This window comes from Homalodisca vitripennis, chromosome 6 (assembly GCF_021130785.1).
Source record: "Homalodisca vitripennis isolate AUS2020 chromosome 6, UT_GWSS_2.1, whole genome shotgun sequence".
In the NCBI taxonomy this organism is placed as follows: domain Eukaryota; kingdom Metazoa; phylum Arthropoda; class Insecta; order Hemiptera; family Cicadellidae; genus Homalodisca; species Homalodisca vitripennis.
Window position 1 is genome coordinate 99,719,754 of NC_060212.1, and position 25,228 is coordinate 99,744,981.

The window sequence follows — 25,228 nt, forward strand, 5'->3', positions numbered from 1 at the left end:
TATAAATATACAAGTAATAGGCTGAATTTTACACATATGAATTTAAGAAATGACCACGGCACTCAAAGTGTTAAAGTAATGTAAATGTTATAAAAAAATGGCAATGTTACATTTAATTTTTAGCTAAAACTACATATTTCACATATTTACTTAAAAAAGTATTGCTTCATTTATGAATAGCAGCGTATAATAATTGTTAACACATTCAAAAAAACGGCCAGATCTTTTTTATTTGCCATATAAAAAATAAAAAATACCTTTAATATAAAAAACCATAATATTTTTTATATTAAAGGTCTAAGTATAATGAGAAATGCATGTAGGCTACTCAATTTTTTACAAATAAAATTATTTCAATATCTTTTTAAATGTTTCTCTGTGTACCAAAAGGGAACCTAAAAAATTAATTAATCTTAAAAATCAAGCAATCGTGCGTCCGACATGGTACATGATAGTCTTAGGTATTTATTTAAGCGCGAGATCACATTTAACAAACTACCAAGACAGCCAAACAATAAAAACGTAATAAGGAAATGCATAGTAGCATGTACCCCATTGGGCACACAACGCACTTTACGAAAGCACAATGTGCACCCAATCACAGACATGATGGCATTTGTGAAAGATAGCGTATACTCAATGGGATACACGTCGTGAACGTGTTAAATAACAAATAATTGTTGCCAGGTGTGCTCCCGGCTACTACGGGGACCCCCTAACCCCTGGCTCTAGCTGCCAGCACTGTAACTGCGGAGACGGACCTTGCGATCAGCTGACTGGCCAGTGTGTCAGTTGTCAGGGTAACACCGAGGGCTGGCGATGTGAGAAGTGTAAACCCCTACATTACGGTGATCCAGCGTCCTACGACTGCAAACGTGAGTCCGAATTTGATTTGCTACCGGTTTTTAAAATAACCAGTTTGTTATAAATTTATTTTCATTATACTGCACAGCTTTCTTTTTAAATGCATTTATGACTTAGAAATGGTCATTTATCTATGGGTGTGACCATGGATTTGTTCAGCCTTTCAGTTACACGAAAATATTTTTCTGTCAACTAAGCTTGTTTATTTTGCAGTGTGATGAAAGGTCCGTAATTAGGATTAAAATTAATTTTTCAGTGCTTAATATTGTTTCCAACCTCAGCTTCCTTCATCTCATCCGTAACATGCGTTTGTGACCATAAATAAAACTCTTTGGTCCTAGTAATAAATTAGACTCTGTAATGTGAAAATAATTCTTTGTTTGAAGTTTATTTTTGATAATGGAAGGTTTTTGAAGGAAACAGGATTTTTCAGGACATTTGCCATCGTTCAGTGAAACAAAAAATCAGTAACACTATATTTTGAGATCTGCAATCTGATCTCTTCTTCAGGTAAATAATTATGTATTATGTATTAGGTTAGTTATTTACCTGAAGAAGAGATCAGATTGCAGTTCTTGAAACGTAGTGTTACTGATTTTTTGTTTCATTAAACGATGGAAAATATGCGGAAAAATCCTGTGAAAATAATGTTAGATAAAGTAAATGGTTAATCATACTTATTGACATATTTTAATTATTATAATAATTAATTAAGACATTTATTTGTTTCAATATGAAAGTTAAAGTTATCCATATATGGATTTTAGAGTGTATGAACATAAATGATTTACAGTATTTGAAATCAGTGCTCAATTTATAGAACAGGACTTGGCGAAATTGTAACTTTTGGTTCTGGAGTGTATGACGGAATAGGGTTCTTGGACCAACCCAAAAAAGGGATTCAGGGGTCCCTCCCCCAGAAAACGTTAAAGTATGTGGCCTCAGGACAATGTTTCTTGTGCATGTCTGAAGTGCAGAGGAAAGTTTCTCACACAAACCAAACCAAATTATTGTTTTCTGAGAGAGTTACCAGAATGCCATTCTGCTTAATTCAGACTAAAATCTAGCACCTGTTTAAAATGTATAAACTCTTTGTCTCTATTTTTTCAGCTTATCTTAAAATATATTTCATTTTAAATTTATTCAATTTTTATCTTTTTCTTGTTGTGATTGTTGACAAAAAAAAGAACGGTTTTGTGTTTAGAGTTCAGCAACAGTCACTGTATTCTAAGCACAAAATCATTCTCTTTTGTTATTTTTACCATCATAAATATTATTTTTATTGTGTAGACTATATCATAAATTTATGTTATATTAATGTATTTTTGAACCAAACTCGTTCGTAAGAGTTTGCAAATTCAAGTTGCATAAGGAATTGCTTCCTCTTTTATTTGTTGGCTTAAGTTAATTAAATTTATTCCACCAAACTAAAAACATAACAAAATTCAATTGAACTGAATGTATTACTATCTATATGTAAAGAAAAGAAAATAAATTGTATTGATAAATCTCATTTATATACACAAGTATACAGTTATAAGAAGGATGAAATGATCTGCTTTTTCTTTTAGTGAAAAATGAAAGTTACAACGAAAAGATTTTTCACTGAAAATCAATAAGATGAAGTTTTCTGATAAGACTCATTATTATCTCCTGATACGAGTAGCACTTGTTACATGTTGTTGATGTTGTTTCAGCTTGTGAGTGCAGTGACATCGGCTCTGTGAGTGCAGATTGTCACCCTCAGACTGGCCAGTGTGAGTGCAAGGAACTTTTTGATGGCAGAAGCTGCAACAGTTGTCATGTGAGTTCCAACACTTCTAAAACAATTTCTTACTGCACAACTTTTGTAAGACTCACATTAATTGATTAGTTTTCTATATATAGTAAATTACAAGACCGAAATATAGTGAATGGTAGAAAATAGTATTATTTCTAAAAATAAATTGTATATGCAAATTTGAATAATATTGCTATAATTACGCAAAATTAGTTAAAGGATTAAAATTTTTGTATGATCTAAAAGTATAAGAATAACAAAAATTTAATAAAAATAAAAGAACTCTCCCTTTCTTCATTTAAAAGATATATTAAAAATAAACTAATGGGAAAATGTTTTACTTTACGTTTTCCATTGTTATTTGCTGATTGTTATTAGTTACTTGTTATTTTTATAATTTGCATTTATCAATGTACTGTAAAATGTATTGTTTTTTCCACACTACGGAAGATTTATTTATGTATTAACACTTTAGTATTAGTGTATAGTGTAAGAAGGATGGAATGTATCATGAAAAAAGAAATTTAGAATAGAATTGTGTTTCTATCTTTAGTAAAAAAATCTTTAAAGAAGTTGACTACATTGAATAAAATTACATTGTATATTATTATATAAAACGGAACTCGATAGAGGCTGACTTTGTGCTCTGTGTGCAGCCAGGCCTAGGCAACGTGACTGCGGGCTGTGTGCCCTGCAAGTGTGACAGTGTGGGCTCTACCAGTGCTCTGTGTGACCCGCTGAGTGGCTACTGTCCCTGCCACCCGGGGGTGGGTGGTGCCGACTGCTCCTTCTGCCTCCCCCGCCACTACAGGTTCTCTGTGACAGGGTGTAGTGGTGAGTCACTTTCCAACACTTCCTACCTTCTACTGTGATACAGTAATATATTCTCATTAATGGAGTTTGTCCCAAGTATAAATACCCAATCGTAATCTCAATAAATTGTCATTTAATGTTTTACAACCACTGACAAAGTCAAAGTACAGCAGCTTACACAGGAACATGCAAAGTCAAAGTTTAATCTGTGGCAACTAATTAATCTTTCCCACGCATATTACAGGAAATCTCACATGTTTAAATTTGCGCAAACGCGTATGACGGGAAATCTTGTAATTTAAGTTATTGTTATTCCCATGAATTTTAGTTTGTAAAACCGGTGATAGAATGCACTAGAGTGTTGACAACGTCAGACCACAGCTGCGTTCCATTCATTGTTCTTGGCTTCCTGTTATCGATCCGAAACTGTTTTTGTAGCTACTGACTGTCACTGTGGACTTAATGCTGGAGAGCACCAGTACAACTCTCGTGAGCTTTGTTCCTGTCTAATGTTGTGGCTAATAGGAGTTTATTTCTTTGAAATAAATTATTGTGTCTGTGTTTGGGTAATTCTTTTTAGTTTTATATTAAATTAATTATAAAACCGGCTAACCCAGATGATGAAATGTTACATGATGTTACAAAATGTTACATGATGATCAATTCATCAGTAACATTATAAAACATACATAAATATAAAAATCATTAAAAATATTCAGGTTTTATATTTTTTTTGTCCTACTATAACTTTAGAAACCTAAATTAAAGTAAAACTTAAACAAATTAAAAAATATTTTTTTATTGTGTTGCATGCTAGGGGGAAGTACAGAAATTTATATTTAGCGTTCTAAGAGTTAAGAGGCTTCTAGTCCAAGTAGAAAATACTGTTAAAAGTCAGGAAGAGTTCATAGCCCCTCCCCCCCAAATTTTGAGACTAACATTGAAATTGCACTACTTTAAGCTAGAACAAACACATTTATGAGATTTTAAGGCTCAAAAATTTTCCTGGTCAAGATTCCTAAGCCTTTGTTTTTGGAGGGTATTTTTACTTCCTAAGCCACTCAATGTATCAGCTCCCCCTGAAATAATATCTTACATGTGCCATTGATATCTATATATATAAAAATGAATGTTTGTATGTTTGTCCTTTATGGAATCGTGAACTATTGGACCGATCATGATGAAAATTTGTACGTATATGTATTTTTCCACGGAGAAGGTTTATAAGCTATGCCCATCCCTTTCCCGATTCAGGATTCCGCCCCACTGGTTACAGAAATACCCATAAGAAATGCATTGCAGCAAACATATGTTAACGTCTTTTCAAATTTTTAATCAGCTGTTCTTTGTAAACATATATTACACTTATAGTTTTAAAGCATAGAGTAAGCTTAAGAGAAACGACAAATTTTGTTTAAACTGTTTTTGCAATCACTGTTAAACATAGACTTTACTATCCAGATAATACAATTCAAATTTGACGTAAAAATTCACCTTTAACTGCAATATTTATTTAATATAAACCATGCTCATGCTTGATCAGAAGAGTAATGCAGATATCATAATTACTATCTTACGTTGGCTACAAATATAAAGAATGTTATAAAATCAACCTTAGTTGTTTTTTTTGACAGAAGTATGGTTCTCAAAACTCCGTGTGTACATATTCTCTCGATCGAGACAACAAAGCAAGCTCAATCGTGGCATCGGAGATATAACTAATTTAATCTAAAATTTATTATAGTAAAAAAAAAAAATTTACTAAGTAATATAAGGACTTCGGTTCTTAAGATTTGCGTGCGAAGCCGTGGGTAACAGCTAGATAGAGGCAGGAATATGGTACATACCTTCATAATACGCCCAAGAGGCTCACGATGGAACGACTATCAATTATCTCAGCAATGTTTAGAATGTGATAGAAAAAGAATAAGTGAATATAGTGTACTGTTTTCAACGGGAAATTGCGTGCGAAGCCGCGGGCAACTTTTGCAAAAAATTATTGAAATGCGCAGCAAAGCGCGCCGGGCCCGCTAGTAGAATATAAATTCACAAGTTTATAAAATACAAGTAGAATATAGAATTAAAAATGCAACAATAACAACACGCATACAGAAAACAATCAAACAATTTACAACTTCTCCATTAAAAAGCATTTAAAATAAGACGAATAGAACTAAACAAACTCATCTGTATGAATGGTACTATTACTAGCATTTTAGACACACCTCTGAAGTTAGTACAACCTTTGTTAGCAGTTTGCTTTTGTTTGAAATCAGCTTTAAGCTAGAGAAAAGTGTCTTCATAACACTGCATTGATATTATTGTCAGATAGGAAGACAAAATGCAAATTGTCAAGTTTTATCGGAGGGAAATATTTAGTTATTTAAATTAAAGCTGAAATCCTCTAAAATATTAGTCTTGATAAAATGTTAGCAAAGCATCACAAAATTGTACTTATGTCCGTCTGTCCATATGACACCTCTAGAACAAATTACACACAACATACATGCTTGAAAATGTGGTTAATTTGGCTGAGCATTAGTGCATCCTAACATTTTTCAGAGTATCTTAAAAAAAATAGAGGTATGATTTGAAATTTTGTTCATTTTGCTATCAATAAGAGAGCTGGCACTATACCTTTACCGTAGTCTGTCTGTGTGTCTGTCCACTTGTTAGGAGTTTGTTAATAAAAAGGATAATTTGTCTAGATAATAAAAAAAAATAGTTGACTATTTAAACAAGTGAAATTTACTTGGTTCTTTGACCACATTACAGATTGTGGATGCAACCAATTGGGGTCGTTGAGTCAAGAGTGTGACATAGACACAGGCCAGTGTGAATGTCTTGACAACATCGTGGGCCGAGCGTGTGATCAGTGTCAGGTAACAGTCTACTAGATAATATCATCTCAACTATAACCTGTTCTTCTACTGTAACTATTATTGTAATATTTTCATTTTCTGTTGTTTTTATTGGAACCTTTCGATTTTTTTAAAAAGATCAGACCTGGCATGTGCTTTATGAGGTGTGTTCAAAAAGTAACGGTAATTTGTAAGTTTCACAGGTTTGTAGAGTCCAATTGTCAAGGTTTTAAAAGTTATTTATGGTACTTATGCTCCTGAAGTATAATAACATTTCCAGCTGTATTCATTGCTTACTTTTTCGTGGCAGCTGCTAAGGTTAGACATGCTTTGTGAAAAACATGCAAAATAGTACATAAAACTGAACATAATGAATATTGACGTCATATGATGTCTGTTGTAGGAATGGCTCAAAATAAGAGAACTTATCATTATCAGTGATTAATGATTGCTTTTATTCATTTTTATAAAAATATTACCAATATCACTTTCTAATAAGTAGACTAGTGTGTACAGTGGTGCTATCCATTGGAGACATTCTGAAGTCTTAAGTAACTCTGACCTTTGTTTTTGTTCTCAGAATTTACTGAGTTACTTAACAAAAGATAGAAACCATTAATGTACAAATGACTCATGAAAAACCTGTTTGTTACAGGTCGGTTGGTGGGGACTGCAAGAAGGAGGGTGTCTGCCCTGCAACTGTGATGATATCGGCTCTGTGAACAGCTCCTGTGATGCATCTAACGGACAATGTTACTGTAAGCCTGGTGTTGGGGGCCTGAAGTGTAACCAGTGCCTTCCTCTCTTCTATGGACTTTCTGTCTACGGATGCGCAGGTTGGAGGCATAAATATGTATTAGAACAAACCTTGTATACTGTCTCAGAAGTCATTACTTACCATGTAATAAACCTTGTATACAATCTCAAAAGTCACTAATTACCATGTAACAAAACTTGTATACAATCTCAGGAGTCACTCATTAACATGTAACAAAACTTGAACACAATCTTAGGAGTCACTAATTACCATGTAATAAAACTTGTATACAATCTCAGGAGTCTTTAACTAACTTGTAACAAAAACATTTTGACTGTTCCAGAATGTGACATTTGTAACAAACCTGGACACATCTGTGATCCAGACACTGGACGTTGTGTTTGTCCTCCGTACACTCAGGGGCCAGAGTGTCAGTACTGTCTGCCGAACTGTTGGGGACACCAGGCTGTCAGAGGATGCAAGGTCAGTAACTGTGGATCTGGGATGTAGGATTTAAACCATTTGGGAGAAAACAGTTTAAAGTTATGCTAAGATCTGTGATGTAATACAATGCTCACATGAAGTGGGTTGACTGCATGCATCCACAGAATGTTGGCTTATTGTCCTTGTGAGCACAAAACTGTTGAATGGCATGACAAGATTGTTAGAGATACTTACATGTGTAAATGTCTGGTTACAGCCGTGCAACTGTGAACCACACGGATCCATTGGGCTCCAGTGTAATGAAGTATCCGGTCACTGTAAGTGCCACGAAGGATACGCCGGTGCCCAGTGTAACAGCTGTGCCAGAGGCTACTACGGGTTCCCTCAGTGCCGACCTTGTGACTGCAACAGAGCTGGAACCAACCCTCAACATTGCCCTGGAGGAGTCTGTGTTTGTGATGACAATGGGCAGTGTCCCTGTAAGGTCAGTTACATTTACAGTTTAATATATAACACAACAACTTTTAAAATTCACAACTGACATTCAGAAATTGTGAAAAGCATAGAATTTATTGATTGATTCAGTACTATGCAAGAAAATTTTGTGACAAAGATCAGTGGTGTAACTAGGAAGGCTTTGGGGGAGGGATAAAACTGATTGAGGAGTACACCAATCCTGGGGCATGGAATAAAATATAGATTTGAATTAATCAGATAGGCCTAATTCAAAGCAAAACATTTAACAGCTGTATTTCAAACAAGTTAGATTGCTGCTATACCTATATTTTTAAATTGTTTTGAAGTTTTTGGGTAGGGAGTGTTCTATCCTTCTCACCACCATCCTTAGTTGGGATTCTTAGTTCTTAGGGTATATATTCACATCTTAAAATTGTTATATTCAAATAATATTACAATCTGATAAATATGGCTTGAAATTTATGTAATGACCTTGGTTCCTTCCATATTTTGACAAAACTACTGCAGTATATAAATGATTTGTGGAAATTCAATAGTGTAAATGTATAAAACTGTAGTAAACAGCATAAAATTTAACATAAAAAATGTTATGAACTGATTGAAATGGAAAGTACCAAACACATCCACAGCTAAGCATCCCATTTGTGAGGCTCAAGGGGTATGTAACGGTGTATCTTGAGGGATGAATCAGAATGCTTAGAGCTCCACAAAAGTTTTGTTAGTTCATTGTTGTGATCGGTTTTGATTCATATTGAACATTTGTGGATTGCTATAAAAAGACAAACAGGTATGTTACAAACTTGGTCTTGAATAATCTGTTAGTATTTTCAGTTGTGAGTATGAATCGTGATAAAATATGAATACACTTATTGTTGTAGAGCAACGCTGCAGGGAGGAAGTGCGGAGAGTGCAAGGCTGGGACGTTCGGCCTGATGGAGGAGCAGCCAGACGGATGTGTCCAGTGCTTCTGCTTCAACAGAACTACGCAGTGCCGAGAAGCTGAGAGCACGTGGACACAGGTGCGCACTCCTAGACCTCGGGCCCTCAGCATCATCTATGACAACATCACTGGCACCGAGAATGCTTTCCCTGTCAACACGCAGGAAGTCTGCTATATAAATGTGAGTGGCAAATATAAAAAATGGAACAGATTGGTTGTTTTATAGCAGAAAACCAGTACACTCACTTCATATGAAATGTAGAAGTGATTTTTTACGGCTTAGCAAATTCCGTGGAGGGTGTATAATTATTAGGCCACTAATTTGAAGCAATGATTAATCCTTTCAACTAAAATTTCCTGAACCTTGTTGTTTTATTGTACGTACATTTATTTTTAGCGAAAATGCATGGATTTAAATAAAAAAATGTTATGAACTTATCTGGACTACTACATGTGTTTTGCTTATAGATTATGCTAGATATGGAACACAAATTACCAGAACAAAATAATAGGTTCACAATATAACATGTGGGAAGAAATATAACTTGGACATTTAATTTAACTTGTTTTTACTTATTTTGTTTTTGTAAAATGTAAATGTTAAAATTCAGGGTTTGTACCATGCATCTTGTGACTTGCGCTTGTGCACGAGAAACATACAATTTTGGACACAATGCCACATGTTCCAAAAGTGGTTGTACATCTTATTGCAATTGCAAGTAGATGCATGTGCTCCATGAAATTGATGTGGGGGATCTTGCAAAAATCCTGTCTCTCTAGCAGTTCAATATATCTGCCTTTCTCTGTCACTTTCTCATTCTGTATTTCATTTACTTTTTTCAATTGTTTATCACACAGACGATTAAGCCAAACGCTGCTTGTGCAAAGGACAAGTTATAAAGCACCCAATGTTGCTACAAAATCACAGGCATGATATTACTAGAGTTATTGCTAAATCAGAATTTCTCTTTTGAAAAAGTGAATGAATTGGCACTTTAAATTCAACAATCTTAGTCATTTGGAAATAGCCGTCACACATGATTTGTGTTGATATTTAAAATTTTCATGTTCAGCTTGCAGTGCCTGGGTCGAGAGGGATGAGCTTAAATGGAGACGAGAGCCGCCTGAACATCACCAACAATCTGAGGATAATCCCTGGAGATGCGTGGGATGTGGAGATTGGAGTCAGCTACCTCTTCGACTCTCCAGTTTACTGGCAGCTTCCATCCAACTTTCTTGACGACAAGGTACTTGTGATTCTACATTTTTAAGATTTTAATTTATAATTAAGTGTCAACTGTTTGCCCTACATTTACTTTATTAATGATTGGAAATGTCACAGATCTTATCATACGGTGGCTACTTACGCTTCACGGTAGAGACAGAGGGAGGTAATACTCGACTACCTTCAGCTGTTCTCTCGTCCTACCCTCTAATACAAATGGAGGGCAACCACCTCATACTGGAACATTATCCCATGCAGCTCAGCACTTCGCCTACGCACAGTGTCAGGTGCGTTTCACTCACACATAGTTAAAGGAAGCTAATGGAAGTAGCCTAAAATAAATGAAAAGAAAAACGATCAACTATTGTACTGTTCCAGGTTCTACGAACATTTCTGGAGGATGAAAAATGACCCGACAAGTAAAGTCAGTAGAGAAATGTTGTTGGTGACACTTCAAAACCTGCAGCACATCCTGATCAGGGCTTCAGACTCAGTGGATTTCACCAGAGCTATGTAAGGTTTTACTCATCGGTGTCATCTCTTAGTATTATTATTCTTATAGGACTATACATACTGTTATGTGGGTCTGTTTCCTTGAAGGTGAAATGTCTCACAAAAATAAAATCTACATTATAGGATTGTCTTATATGGAATTAATGAAGAATTATTCTTGTCTTATTATAAACTCAAACAATAACTGTTGATGAAATGACAATAGTTGTTTATGATTATAAGAAGGACTCAACTCTATCTTCCAGATTACAAGATGTGACGCTGGACAAGGCAGTGTTGACTCCTGCCGGCAGTCTGCCAAGAGCCCATGGGATAGAGCAGTGTGAGTGCCCACCGCAGTACAATGCCACATCCTGCCAAGACTCCGCCAGAGGATTCTACCGTTACCACAACAAGTCATGGACCAACATCATGACCAACGTTATCGGAGAGTCCAAGCCGTGCCAGTGCAACAACCGTTCGGACATCTGCGACATTGAGACTGGGCGCTGTATGGTATGTATCACTTTAATTTGACCATGACTGTACCTGTCTCAATATGGTGGCTAGTGACTCAAAGAGTGAATAAGGAGGCAGGTGAAAAAGGAAGGTCGGATGCACCATCTTAACTAATATAGGTGTTTTCATTAAAGTTAGTATTCATTAAAGGTGCGGTTGGGTAATTTCTCTAACAGTGTATGGAAAGAAACTGAGTTCATTAACAATAAAAGAGGTGTGAATCCATAATTTTCATGTGGGATGGATTTGACAATTCATTTGACATATTAGCTTTCCTACTTTAACACTTGGAATACTGAGTCTTGTTTTACTTTTCATATATAATAAATCCTTTCTTCTATCAGGACTGTTCAGACAACACCGGGGGCCACCACTGTGGGGACTGTGCTGAGGGTTTCTACGGCAACCCTGATCTTGGTGGCTGCAAGCCCTGCCCTTGCCCTTCTGTTGAGCAGAACTTTGCATTCCGATGTGACATCCGAGCTGGCCAGGAACCCTTTTGTGCCTGCAAGGAGGGCTACACTGGGAAATTGTGTGACAGGTAGTCAACTTTCTTGTTATTGTAGTATCTGGACTCATATAAATATACTTGTAGTTAACAAGGTCATTACTTGAAACCAACGAAGAAAACACTTAGCTATACAATTATTTTTAATTGACACAAAGCACCATTAATTAATCTTTAATCATCCTAATTATTGTTTTTATTTGTTAGTAACTTACCCAGAGGTTGAAAGCAAATTTATTATTATATATTATAAATTGCTGTTTTAATAAAACAACCAATTTGCCATTTACTTAACATTTTAACACTGAATAATCCCCAAAGTTTTGCATATCATATTATACCTGTGGCTCATAAAGTAAAAATGATATGAATGAGTTTTAAAACTGATCAACCTGTTGAACATGTTAAACAAAATTATTCAAAGTTTTACCTATAATATTTTAGGACCTAGGCAAACTGGTACAAATTATTTACTAAGTATTTGACTTAAAGTGAATTATTGAAGAGTATTTTATTGAATAAAGAGGACAAAAGGCATATTCAGTTTTGATAATAGGAAGAGCAAGTTTACTTTTATCAAATTGGAAGATCTAACTTATCTGTTCTTGATCCAAAGACATGAAATTGGAACATTGTTGGAAATGTAATATTTAAAACCCTTTGAGTACATTGTCAATTACAACAAAACAGATTAAAAAGTTTAAATTTGTACTTAGTACTCCAAAATTGAAAAACCAGTAATCTTTTTTATCATTATTGAAAGTTCTCAGTGAACGCAACATATTTCAATGTCGCAACATAATGTCTCTGACATTAAAAGAAAAGGTCTGGGTTGGTAAAGTTGACCCTGCTCTCTAATATAGAATAGTTATACACACTTCTAATAAATATTTGTTAGTAACATTAAGACATGCTATGTTACCGACAGGTGCAGCTACGGGTGGTACGGGTACCCGTGGCGGCCCGGGGGCTCGTGTGTGGCGTGCGAGTGTGACCCCAATGGCAGTGTGAGTGACGTGTGTCACGAGGAATCAGGACAATGCAACTGCAGGCCTGGCATCTCTGGGCGAGACTGCAGCCAGTGTCAGGCACGCCACATTCTCACAGACAGAGGCTGCTCCAGTGAGTACACATTGCTATTGTTTCTTTGTTCAATGCTTGTCAGGCACGCCACATTCTCACAGACAGAGGCTGCTCCAGTGAGTACACATTGCTATTGTTTCTTTGTTCAATGCTTGTCAGGCACGCCACATTCTCACAGACAGAGGCTGCTCCAGTGAGTACACATTGCTATTGTTTCTTTGTTCAATGCTTGTCAGGCACGCCACATTCTCACAGAAACAGGCTGCTCCAGTGAGTACACATTGCTATTGTTTCTTTGTTCAATGCTTGTCAGGCACGCCACATTCTCACAGACAGAGGCTGCTCCAGTGAGTACACATTGTAATTGTTTCTTTGTTCAATGCTTGTATTGATTGAAAAGCATATTGATGCTGTCCAGAACAAAAGGATTACGTTTTGGTATAGAATAAAATGTTTTCATATGTTTCAAAACGAGATATAAATACTGATTTAAAACATAGTCTTAACACAAACAATTTAAATTATGCAGGATCAATAGGTCTAACCAATTCCAGAGGATAACTGTTGGAGTGGGAGGAGCTAAAGTATGTTGCTAGCTCTTCGTGCGTGCTCTTTCCTGCCTACTTTGACTGGAGGCTAGAACAGAGTTTGCCTCTCGTTCTTAGAATAAAATATAATCTCTTTATTTTCATTTATTAATGTACATTTTAATGAACTTACTATTAAAAAAATTTTATTTTATTTTATATTTATATTATTTTATATTCTATGAGGCATTTATTATTTAACCATGACCAAAAGGATAGATTTTAAATTGCAAATAACCATTTAAATCCCAATAACACATAACCTAAAAATACCTAAAAATATGCGAAAGTTCCTACTCCTGAAAAGGTTAAATTTCTCTTATAAGATGTGTTACATTTTATTTGATAAACAATGTCTTATTCATGTCTTTTAAATTTTCAAAAATTTCTTTTGGAATCCTAAGCGTGTAACAATAAATTTTTGTAATGTGTGCAGTTTATAAATGATTAAGACATATAGGCAATAGACAATTTCTTTATTTACATAATCATGGAAATTAGTAATCTGTCATGTAGTTACATTAGTAGTCAGTATTTAAAAAGAGTGTCTTCTTTCAGCAGTGGTGTATACAGAAAATTATTCTGGAGGGGCCTGAAATCGGAGGTAGTTTAGGGGATTGAAGTACCCTCCAATAACAGGGGCTCGGAAATCTTCCTCTGGGAAATTGTTGAGCTTTAAGACCTCATAAATATGTTTTAGCTTAAAACAAACTACTGGGAGCAGTTTTAATGTTTGTCAATAAAACTTTGTGGGGAGGGCTTTGCCCCCTGAGAACTCCTTGTGTACGCCCATGTCTTTCAGTGTTCCTTCTTTCATAAATTCATCATTGAGTAGTAGGGTCTCCATCAGCCAGTCATTCGCTTCATCAGCAAATATTATAGCGATTAAGAAAACAGATTTTGAAAGGATTTTTAGTATCCAAACAAGTAAAAATTAGCCAGATTTAAAATTAATTCCTGAAATTATAAATTTGTGCTGCTGTCCACAAGGTAAAATTAAATACCGTTTGTTAACACTATGATCACTTATGTTTGTTGCTATGTACAGGTTGTGATGATGGGTGTACGGGGCTGCTCCTGGACAAGACGGAGTTGCTGGCAGCCGAGTTGGCTGACAAGGCGGGGCACCTGGAGAGTGGGGGACTGGCCCCACCATGGGAACAGCTGTTTGCCCTGGAGCATCGTACAATGGACCACCAGCTATTGCTGGAGCAGTACAAGAACGCCTCGCGTGCCGTGCAGAACTTACCCGCCAAAATTGACGAGGATATCAGCAAGAAAGTCAAACAGCTTCTCAATAAGGTAATACAGAGGACGTTTAATAGTTTTATTCATTAAGCAAGGAGTACAATGAAAACTGGTTCGATCTGTGCAGAGCACATAGTCTGATTTTTGCTTGTAGGATTCATAAATTAATCGTTATATTAGTGGTACAATGCTTCATACTAGTCTCTTCAATGACACAACAAAAATCATTATTCATATTATTCTTATGAGATAGCTACAAAAAGTTAACTCAAATTACATTTGTAGCAATAACAGTTTATTTTGTGAGCCTAATAAAACATTTATGCAGTTAATTTTAAATATTATGTTTGAACACCATTCTGCTTCTGCAAATATGAGAGAGTTGTACATTTAACTCTTCCATTCTTGATATTGTAATTGAAAAGTGTGTAAAGTTTCAAAATCGGCCAAAATGAGCTTGTCATGGAAGCTTAAACTTATAAATGTTTTTGTGGGACCACTGTATATTATAGTATGTATATCTATTAATATTACTGATTCAGTAGAATTTCTTTTTTTTTAACTTTCCTTCATCTGTGATATATTATTTACCAATCGTGTTCCATTTGGTTTCATGCTACAGGAAGCTTCTGAAGTGAGTATTGAATCCAAGATAATTTGTTATAAGTTTACTAGTTTTTATATTGGACAGGTCTCAATCAATATTTGATTTCATGTCTCATATGAAGATTATATATTTTATTTACTCTAAGTATTTAATTCTGTGAAGAAGATCATGAAAACTTTAAGATGATTAAATGTGTCAGTGAACATGTTTAACTTGGACAATGTCTATTGTTGTGATGTTGACCTGAGTGATATTAATTAAATTATTAGTTACATTTTTAGGCTTGAGTGTGGGACTAAACATTTTGGTCTGCAGCAAATAACCATTTCTTAACATTGCCTTCTTTTATTATTAAAATAAGCCCTAACATATAACATTAAGGAGACCTTAGTATTTTTCAAAATTTCTCTTTTAATGTTCTATAGGGTCTATTATGTATATTAGCACACCTTTTTTGCTACATGTTTATCTTTTTTATGCACAAATATTTCATCAGGTTTTTATTTTCAGGCGAAGAAAATGGAAAAGCTGTGCAACACAACAAACTTTAATGCTTTTGACACCAAAACCGAAGCTGACAGTTTGTTTTCCGAAATAAAGGAGATGGATGCGGAAAACAAAGGTAGTTACTTTAATTGCTGCTGAAAAAATAGTTATACTTTACTATAGTGTTCTAAACCTGATTGTTGTAATAAATGTAACTGAGAATGATTGACAACGAACATACATGTGTTTGTTTAAACAACCAAATCTTGCATTATTAAATGATATAGTTTTATAACTTTTAACCCTTTGCGATCAGCATCAAATTCATATGATTGTCCTCTCATATCACCAGACCACATCAGTGACCATGGGATGTTCTCTGCCTCAGGTCTTTGATTTATGACCGTGTCCTGTCCCTCAGCTCAGCAGGCCACTAAGTGTGGCCCCACTGTATTGCACAGTTATAAAATTCAATCCTTAACCAGTTGTGGCTGAAAAGTGCTGCAATCTCTTGGCCAAATAAGTAACTAAATTAATATTTATCTATTTGCAGCACATACAGTAGTACACATTGTTCAAAGTTATTTTCTATCCAACTATCAGTGTCACTGTAGTTGCTATAGTGTATCCTGTCTACTGAGACTGATTGTATATTTATTATGCAAATAAAAATATTTTAAAAACAGATCAGCCTATAGCTTAAATTGAATATTACGTGGTTTGTTTAAAAGCTAAGCTATATCTAAAGACTAAATATATCTAACTATATTTAAGACTAAATTGAGCTGAGCGAGAAATAAGGTGAGGCCATATTTGGGGCCTTCTTACTGCAAAGGGTTGCATATTAACATTAATTATACTCTTTTACATAACAAGGACTTATATATACATGCTATTAGATAATGACATGAGGTATCTTTTTAAACGATAGTTAGGAAACAATGTTCTATGGAATATAATGAATTATTACTATGTATTGATCGATTAACAAGATCAGATTTTATTTATAGATCATTACAGTTATCAAATATTGTATTACTGTATGAATAGTAATATAAACTATATTTATAATACAATCTGTATAATTACCTGTATTACCCTCATTGATCATACCCATCCCTCCTCACCCCTCATACCCATCCTCATTGATCAGTGTAATATGGAGATATTACACTGCATTTATGATCACTGATAATGCCTTTACCTTGTCATGGTACTTCCTAGGTTAAAACGTCTTTTTCCTAATATTTATATTTAACTGTTATAATGTCATATGGATACAGTTGCCTAAACAAATTTGCTACCAATATTGTTACAAACCTACCTTTGACTGGGATTGAACATGTTAAATAAGAGGATATTAAGGATAATAAAAATATAAATGACCTCATATTTTCCTTCTTTTAGGCATTATTTCTCAACTTCAGGGTTATGGAGTTGGAGACAAGGAAGGAATTAGCATTGCTGCTGCACTGTTTGAGGCAAAACTGCTCATCGGGGATATTCGTGACAGCAACTTTGAACCTCTAAAGAAGTCTGCAATTGGAGCACAAAAGTAAGCATAACACTTCTACACTAGTTTGAACTAACTGACTATTGAAGGTCTATATATATATATAGGTATATATATATATATATATATATACGAGGGCCATCCGGAAAGTAGTACCCGTTTCCGCCGCGTGAGGCGCTGACGACGCGAGTAGCCGCCGGTCAAGGTCAGATCGCTTCAGTGGCTTGTCTGCCTTCTCTGTTACAAGTTCCGTGACGCTAGCATTGCCTGTGTTGTTTCTGTGGCAGTTCATAATGTTTAAAAAAATTGTAAACGCCGCCAGTTGTGAAGTGAGGGCTGTAATAAAATTTCTCAACGCAAGAAACGTTCGACCTTGTGATATTCATCAATTCATCGCCAATTAAAGGAAGTGTATGGAGACAATGTGATGGAAGAGTCATCTGTTCGGCGGTGGTGTCGTAATTTCAACTTGGGGAGGGGGAACACACACGACGATGAGCGTTCAGGGAGACCATCTGTCATTACAGATCAACTGCTGAGGTCAGTAGACGAATTCGTGAAGAACGATCGGCGCGTCACAATTGATGACATCTGTGAACATTTCTCTAATGTTTCTCGAACAATTGTTCATGAAATTGTCAAAGACCATCTGCATTATTCAAAAATTTGTGCAAGGTTGGTCCCTCGCATGCTTACAGATGAGCACAAAACCAAGCGTATGGCTGCTGCATTCACATTTTTGGAACGTTATTCTGATGAAGCAGACACGTTCTTGAATCGCATAGTTACTGGTGATGAAACGTGGGTTTGTTTTGCTTCACCTGAGAGTAAACGACAGTCAATGGAGTGGCATCATACTCATTCACCAAAGAAACCAAAAAAATTCAAGACTGTTCTGTCCACCAGGAAACTTATGGCAACCATTTTCTGGGATCGACGTGGTGTACTGCTTATTGATTTTATGGCCTGTGGAGACACTATTAACGCTAATGCGTATTGTGAAACATTAAAGAAATTACGGCGGGCAATACAAAATCGACGGAGAGGTCTATTGTCTGATGGCGTCATCCTCCTCCATGACAATGCCAGGCCTCATGCAGAGGGGATAACACAACAACTTCTGCAGCAATTCAATTGGGAAATTTTCGACCATCCACCGTATAGCCCGGACTTGGCCCCTTCAGATTTTCATCTCTTTACAAAACTTCGAGTTTTTGGCGGGAAAAAGATTTGACAGCGATGAAGAACTTAAAGAAGGCGTGACTACGTATTTCAATCGGTTGGCGGCGGAGGAATATGACGCTGGAATACAAAAACTCGTCACACGTTATGACAAATGCTTAAATTTGCTTGGAGATTATGTGGAGAAGTAGTTTAAGGTATGCTCTTTTCAATAAAAATGTTTATATTTGTTAATACGAGTATTTACTTCTGTGTCTTTATTTCACAAACGGGTACTACTTTCCAGATGGCCCTCGTGTATATATATATATATATATATATATATATATATATATATATATATATATATATATACTTGTGGAATTATAAATAATGAGCATAATTTAACAGGCATTTAGTAAAAGTTACTCTGAAATTCAGTTCTGTGATTTTTCACGTTTTGTTCATACAAGTTGTTTATCTGTTTCAGTTACTGTGAGGAAACACTGGCTCATGTGCAACGGAATACAGGAGATTTTCCAGATGTAGATTCTCTCAGGGAAAGGCTGACCGAGCTGCAGGAGAGAGTCATGGATCTAGATCTTCTCCTGTCAACTATAAGAAACAATGCAAACAAGGTGAGAATTATAATTGTGAAGCTGGTTGTTGGAGGATCCGGTCTACAGTATGGAGGTGTTATTTGAGCGAGCCTGTGTTCTCAGAGAGGATTGAAAATGAGAGTTTTAACACGTGCACAACAACGTGTACCCCATTGGGTATATACCGGCCTTTCGTAAAGTGCATAGTGTGCCTGATGATGGGGTTCATGCACGATTTCTTTAATGTGTTTTTTTATTGTTTGTCTTGGTGGTCTGTTAAATTTGATTCTGTACTTAAATAAATACCTCAGACTATTGTGTACCCCGTCGGGCGCACAATTGCTTAATTTTTAAGGTAAATTAATTTTTTGGTTACCCTTTGGGGTGCACTGAGATATATTAAAATAACAAAGTGAAATAATTTGTATGTGAATTCTTGTTAAGTCTACATACTTTTCTCGTTATACTTAGACGTTTAACGTAAAAAACATGATTACAGTTTTTTCACCATTATTATTGAAAATTTGATGGTAAATAAAAGAGTCTGGAAACAAGCCTTTGTCGTGAATGCGTTAACATAAAAACAACTACATGTACTTGATCCCATTTTTAAAACCACTATGTTCTTCATGATTATTACAAATAAAGTATTCTCTATACTGTATCGTGTATTTGGCAACATGTGTTTTTATTCTTTTTGTATGTCCGAACCATTTTGGGTAAATTATGAGTACATAATTGTAAATACAACAATTAAATTTTAATTAAATTTATAATTTTAGAAACCATTATAAATAAAGGGAAAAAAATCTTCCTATAAGCTGTTTGGAATGTACATGTATTAGTTGAATTAACTAAGTTTTTCATACTTCACTCACTTAAATATGTTGCAGGCCTCTAAGATCACACAAGACAGCAGGGATGTGTTAAATAACACCAAAAAAACAATAGACATGTCAGTGAACATGGAGATGGACGTCATGAAGGCTGCAAACAAAAGTTTAGAACTCATAAACACTGCTAAAGTCTCCAATGATGAAACCAGAGATGATATTACTGTAAGTTTATCCGTGTAATAATGTTTTGTTACAATACATGTTTTTTCAGTAGTTAAAAATTTATTAGTTGTATTATTTTATAAAACTTAAAATGCCTCTTAAGTATATACTGAGTCCAAAATTGGTGATTACAGAACTGACTATTTATTTTCCGATAGGTTTGACAAAACAAATAATATCTCTAGCACTTCTTGTTATTTTATCAATATTGAAGAATACAGTAATATCTCATCCAGTGGGTGAGTAATAACACAAGTTACACATATTTATTTCCTAATAGTTATTTAATAGAACTGTAAGTAAATATAAAATTATGGAATATATAATATTATTTTATACAAGGTAAGAGTACTCCACACCATGTATTACGTAACAGGCTTCGCTAAGATTTCATGGAAAATTCTTTAGCTTGTTTAATTCTTGTGAACAGATAGACAATCATTCAGAAATGAAATTGTTACACCCGCCAAAAGCAATAACAAATACAATAAATAAATTTATTTATTTGTTCTGTGATTTTCTTATTGCCATCACATTTACCCGTAAATAACATTGTCCACACAAGTTCACTAATGCTCAGCCAAATTTCATGAAGCGACATGCACCATCATCGAACACAGTGTTGTCTCTGTAAAAATGAAGCTTCATACAAAAGTCTTAGGTCAGTTTGTTTTTAAGATATCACGTGGACAGACAGACAAATAACATATCTCCATGCCTTCGAATGATAGGCTTCACCAATTTTCAGCCACTCATATATAAAGAGATTTTTAATATAACGACACTTTAAGTGCTACAATTTTGCTGAATTTTTTGCCCAAACAAATGAAATAATATCATGTATTTCGGAGTTGGTGAGAGAGTTAACTTCGGCAGTGCCAGTGACAGATGTCACATGTGTACTGAATGTAGCTTTACAGTGCCACCAAGATTGTGTCACTGCTCCACCCGTTCAACAATCAATCTTTGTAATATTGGTATAATATATAATAATATCTTACCCAGTCTCTGCTACTGATAATGTAGACCATAGCTAAAAAATTGCATTTACTTTTTTTGACTGAACAAGATGTTTGCTTTTTCCTGTTCCAAGAGTTTTTCAATATTTTACAGCCTAGTTTCTGTAAACACAGTGCACATAAGTTAAAAGACATAAATCTGTGCCCTTTGGTTATCTGCTATTTCGGATCGTTTTTCCTAAATGGAGTAAATGTAAAACTGCCATTAACACTGCAAAATGTTGTAGGGCCTGGAAATGATGAGGGACCAGTTGATGAATCTGACAATGGACGCTGAGCAGAAAGAAAGTGAGCTGTCCCTCATGAACCCAATAATAGAAAATGAGTATGTTCGGCCAGCTCAGAGGCATGCTGAAGATCTCATGAGGAGGGCTCAGGAATATGCGGAGTAAGTTTGGTAGGGTTGACGTAAATAGGATTACTAGTTTACTTCAATTTTGGATAGGGCAGTCGTTCAGTTAATAATTTATATTGTGAATAACCAAAGAGTAAGAAGTTGCTTTGGAGTGTAACTTCAGTATTCTTCAGTATCCATTTCTGAAGAATAGTTGAAGGAAGGTTTATTTATTAAAAAAATGTTGCAGCCTGTTCGTGCCAACGAGACAAGATGCAGGGTTTGCATTACGTGCCAGTAAGGCGTACCAAGATATTGTTGATGCTCTGAAAAGTGCAAGAGAGGCAGCTGACAATGCCAGTATGGCTGCTGACATTGCATATGACAAGGTATGTTATATCAAAGTTGCAATCAATACTGTACTGCATGAATTAATTAATAGAATGTATTATAAAATGTTTAAAATACTGAAAATTGGTACGTTCAATCCCGGTTACACCACAGTGGCACCATGCACATGTCACACCACTAGTACCATCGTCAAGTACAGGGATATTCTTAAGCCACCTATTGTTTTTACTATTTAATAATAAATCGTAATTATCGCTATATTGAATGTTTATTTAGATGTTTAAGAATACCAAGTCAGTCTTCAAAGTATTGATTATTTTTTAATGTTTACAACTTGAGTGTCAGCTGAATTATAGTCAGCTGTTCTGTTCGGATTAGTTGACTCTAGTCCCACCTGTCACTCACATGTTTCTATTACCATTAGCTGTCTTCTCACATGTTCACTAGTAATTATTTGGGAGATGATTGAGTGTGAAGTTACAAAATGTTACCACCATTAGCACCAATGACACCAAGGTGGTGTCAGAGTATTTTCTACATCCATTTTTTTTTCATAAAAGTATTTATATTGCATAATTATAACACTAAATAGTGTAATATTGCGTATTATAACACATTGGGTAATACAATAGGATAAAAAACTAAGACTGGAATTTCGCTATATCCCGAAATAGGGCTGGACTTGAATGTTTTTAGTATGATTTCCTTCTGTTGTTTGTAATTTTAATTAGTTTTAATGATCAATATTTTACTTTGAAACTTATATTGTTTTTGAGTTGATGAACAGTTCCTGAACAAACGTATTAGAGCCACTGTAAAGGAAACAAGTAAAGACCTGTAGAAGCAAAGTATAACCCTGAAGAATATATATCTTGAATATAATTAACCACTTAATGTTCGAGTATATGTATTCGCTACAAAATAAGTATTGCTGTTTCAGAATATCATTTCATATAAGTAGTATAAAAATAGTAGCAACACTCTAAAAGTAAAATGTTAACAACCAAGGTGTTATTTTCCTGCATGAACAATAATAGTCTATAGAAACAATTTCCACATTCTGAAGTCACAGTCAGTTACTTTGTCAGTAGTAGTCACTTTGTGTTCCACAATCAAAACAGTCGTTTCTATGATTATCATACTGTTGATAATACTTTTACAATATATTACTCTACATTCTAAAATGTCAACAGTCCTGTAAGGGTTATGCTCAGTGTGATACAAATTGAGTAGTAGTTTTAGTAATAGTTATTTGGAGGACTATGTTACTAGTAAGAAGCTTATTCTATTGGTTGACACTTACACAATCTTAGTAAACTGAGACTTACCCACTCGGCAGTGATTCACAGATGAGGCCTTCAAAACCAAAGGTTTCATCATCAGGAACTCCACAAATTAATGTTTACATTATTTGGTTTGAAAAGACCTCGTCTAAAAATAAAAATATTTTGGAAAAGTGTAGATTCTACTAACTACTAGTTTTAAAATGATCTCCAATTGGTTCAAAAGTGTTCAATTACTACTGGTGTTCTATTGACACAAATAGTGAGTGGTGTTCTTGTATATTGTAATAACCAGTATATGTACAGTATAATACCACACATATGTACTTTGAGCACAATCGCTTGGTGCAGGATCAGGTTTTCAGGAGGTGAGTTCTCAGTAAGTTTAATATTATCCAGCACCACTAGGCAAGAACGTTGCCAGGAAAATATTTTGGGGGAGGAGTCAAGATGACTGATATTTTTCTGTAGTGGACAGAAGTAAGGCAAGTTCAGTCAACCGCTCTTCCCCCATTTTGTTCCTTATGGTTCTTGACCTGTTTCAATGTTAAGAAAGATATTTCAGTAGTACATGTCAGTAATACTGAATTATTTAAATAATAAAAATCATTTGTTAAAAGAGTAATTGAAAAATTAAAAATTTGGGGAGGTCTGAACCCCTTGGACCCTCTTGCTGGCTACATCCTTGCCAATAGGGCTTTCCAAGGGAGTTATGTGAATTTTTCTACAATGACCACTAGATAGATGAGCTGTTTGGGATCAAGTAGTCTGTCTAATTGTCTGATGTGTTGGTTGCATTGGACAGGGGTGAATTGTATATTGGGTAAATTGGGTGTTAGATAATTGAGCGTTGGATGGATTCAGAGTTGAGTGAATTGGGAGTTGAATGAATTGAGATTCAGGCAATTCAAATAGTTCAGAATTATGGGTACAAGTTCTCTTCCCATCTTTCTTTTCCTCCCTTATTTTTATCCATCTTCCCCCATTTGGTCTATTTTTGTAGCTTACAGTGTTTAAAAAAGTTGTGTTAGTTTTTTGGTAGTCTATTACATAGTAGTAAGTAACAAGTAAATATAAAATATTTCTCACTCTTATCAATTGAATTTAATTACTTCTAAATAGAACGTAAAATGAGGTTGATTTAATCAGATATACCCTGAAGTTGGAGACTTCTCCATGATAGACCGAGCTTCAGCTGTGAGGGCGAAGTCGAGGGAGTTGGGCGGCATCATTGAGAGCAAGCAGAGGACTGTGGATGACCTGCGGCAGAAAGTCGTAGCTCCCGAGGCCTCGGTGGAAGAGCTCAGAGACCTGCTCACAGCGGCGGCTCATGGAGACAATGCCATCTCCCGTGAGCTCCAGAAACTTAGCACTGATTTTGGTAATTAGTTACAATTCTTTTAAGTGGATAGTTATTCTTGTTAGTGTATAATGTAAAAAACTTGTAAAAACAATTTTTTAAATTTTAGTATTTTATTTTTAAATTTACATTTCCTTTGTTAAACACATATTACTAATATACTAGTAATAGTGTGAGGGCTATTTGGAAAGTAACAGACGGTTTTGAATGGTACGGCAGTGGGCAGGGCTACAGCCGCCATCTTGGTGTCAAAACATTGGTTGTTGGCAAAAACCATAAACTAATTGACATCTATTGCCAACTGTGTGAAGTTTATGGAAATGTTCACGACGATAGTTGTAGCGGTCGGCCTAACCTAGTGAGTGACTGAAGATTTATGTTGAAAATCAATGACAAAGTTCGTGAAAATCGCTGTTTTACAATGACTGAACTCTTGGAACAGCGATATGTAAATTATGCAATAGTAACCGTGGAAAATATTTATTCTTGCAATATATATTATGCTTTCAAACACTTTAGACTTTATATTATTTATGAGAGTTTATTTATATAGTAAGCACTTATATGATCACTTTTTTAAATGTACAGTTAAAAACAAGCAACTGTGCCAAATTTCATGATTGTAAAGAAATAAAGTACTGGATTTTATACAAATTTGTTTTTTTTTTAAGAATTTAAACTTTATTTAGGATTTACTATTTAAAGTTAAACTAAAAAGGTATAACATTCAATAAAAAAAGAAACTGATGTAAAATAAATGTTTCCATAAACTATTCCCTGCAAATTTGACATAACTTGAAATAATCACTCTGTATGTTAGTGACGCATATTATACTTGTGATTATCTTTTATCTGCAAT

At 35.0% G+C, this 25,228-nt stretch overlaps 1 protein-coding gene across 4 annotated transcripts in view; it reads left to right on the top strand.

Annotated features, from left to right (window-relative positions):
* The window catches only part of LOC124364643 (laminin subunit alpha-1), a 180,843-nt gene that overhangs the window by 121,955 nt on the left and 33,660 nt on the right, over positions 1–25,228 (top strand). For all 4 annotated transcript variants that reach the window (XM_046820269.1, XM_046820271.1, XM_046820270.1 and 1 more), the window contains exons 13-34: positions 688–875; positions 2,562–2,668; positions 3,301–3,478; positions 6,233–6,339; positions 6,974–7,154; positions 7,419–7,558; positions 7,776–8,003; positions 8,875–9,117; positions 10,010–10,183; positions 10,279–10,448; positions 10,540–10,674; positions 10,920–11,169; positions 11,517–11,713; positions 12,609–12,802; positions 14,399–14,652; positions 15,716–15,827; positions 17,099–17,246; positions 18,856–19,003; positions 19,858–20,022; positions 21,269–21,429; positions 21,626–21,764; positions 24,159–24,390. In XM_046820269.1, coding sequence (XP_046676225.1) covers positions 688–875; positions 2,562–2,668; positions 3,301–3,478; positions 6,233–6,339; positions 6,974–7,154; positions 7,419–7,558; positions 7,776–8,003; positions 8,875–9,117; positions 10,010–10,183; positions 10,279–10,448; positions 10,540–10,674; positions 10,920–11,169; positions 11,517–11,713; positions 12,609–12,802; positions 14,399–14,652; positions 15,716–15,827; positions 17,099–17,246; positions 18,856–19,003; positions 19,858–20,022; positions 21,269–21,429; positions 21,626–21,764; positions 24,159–24,390 — 3,851 coding nt within the window. The remainder of the gene's footprint in view (positions 1–687; positions 876–2,561; positions 2,669–3,300; positions 3,479–6,232; positions 6,340–6,973; positions 7,155–7,418; positions 7,559–7,775; positions 8,004–8,874; positions 9,118–10,009; positions 10,184–10,278; positions 10,449–10,539; positions 10,675–10,919; positions 11,170–11,516; positions 11,714–12,608; positions 12,803–14,398; positions 14,653–15,715; positions 15,828–17,098; positions 17,247–18,855; positions 19,004–19,857; positions 20,023–21,268; positions 21,430–21,625; positions 21,765–24,158; positions 24,391–25,228) is intronic.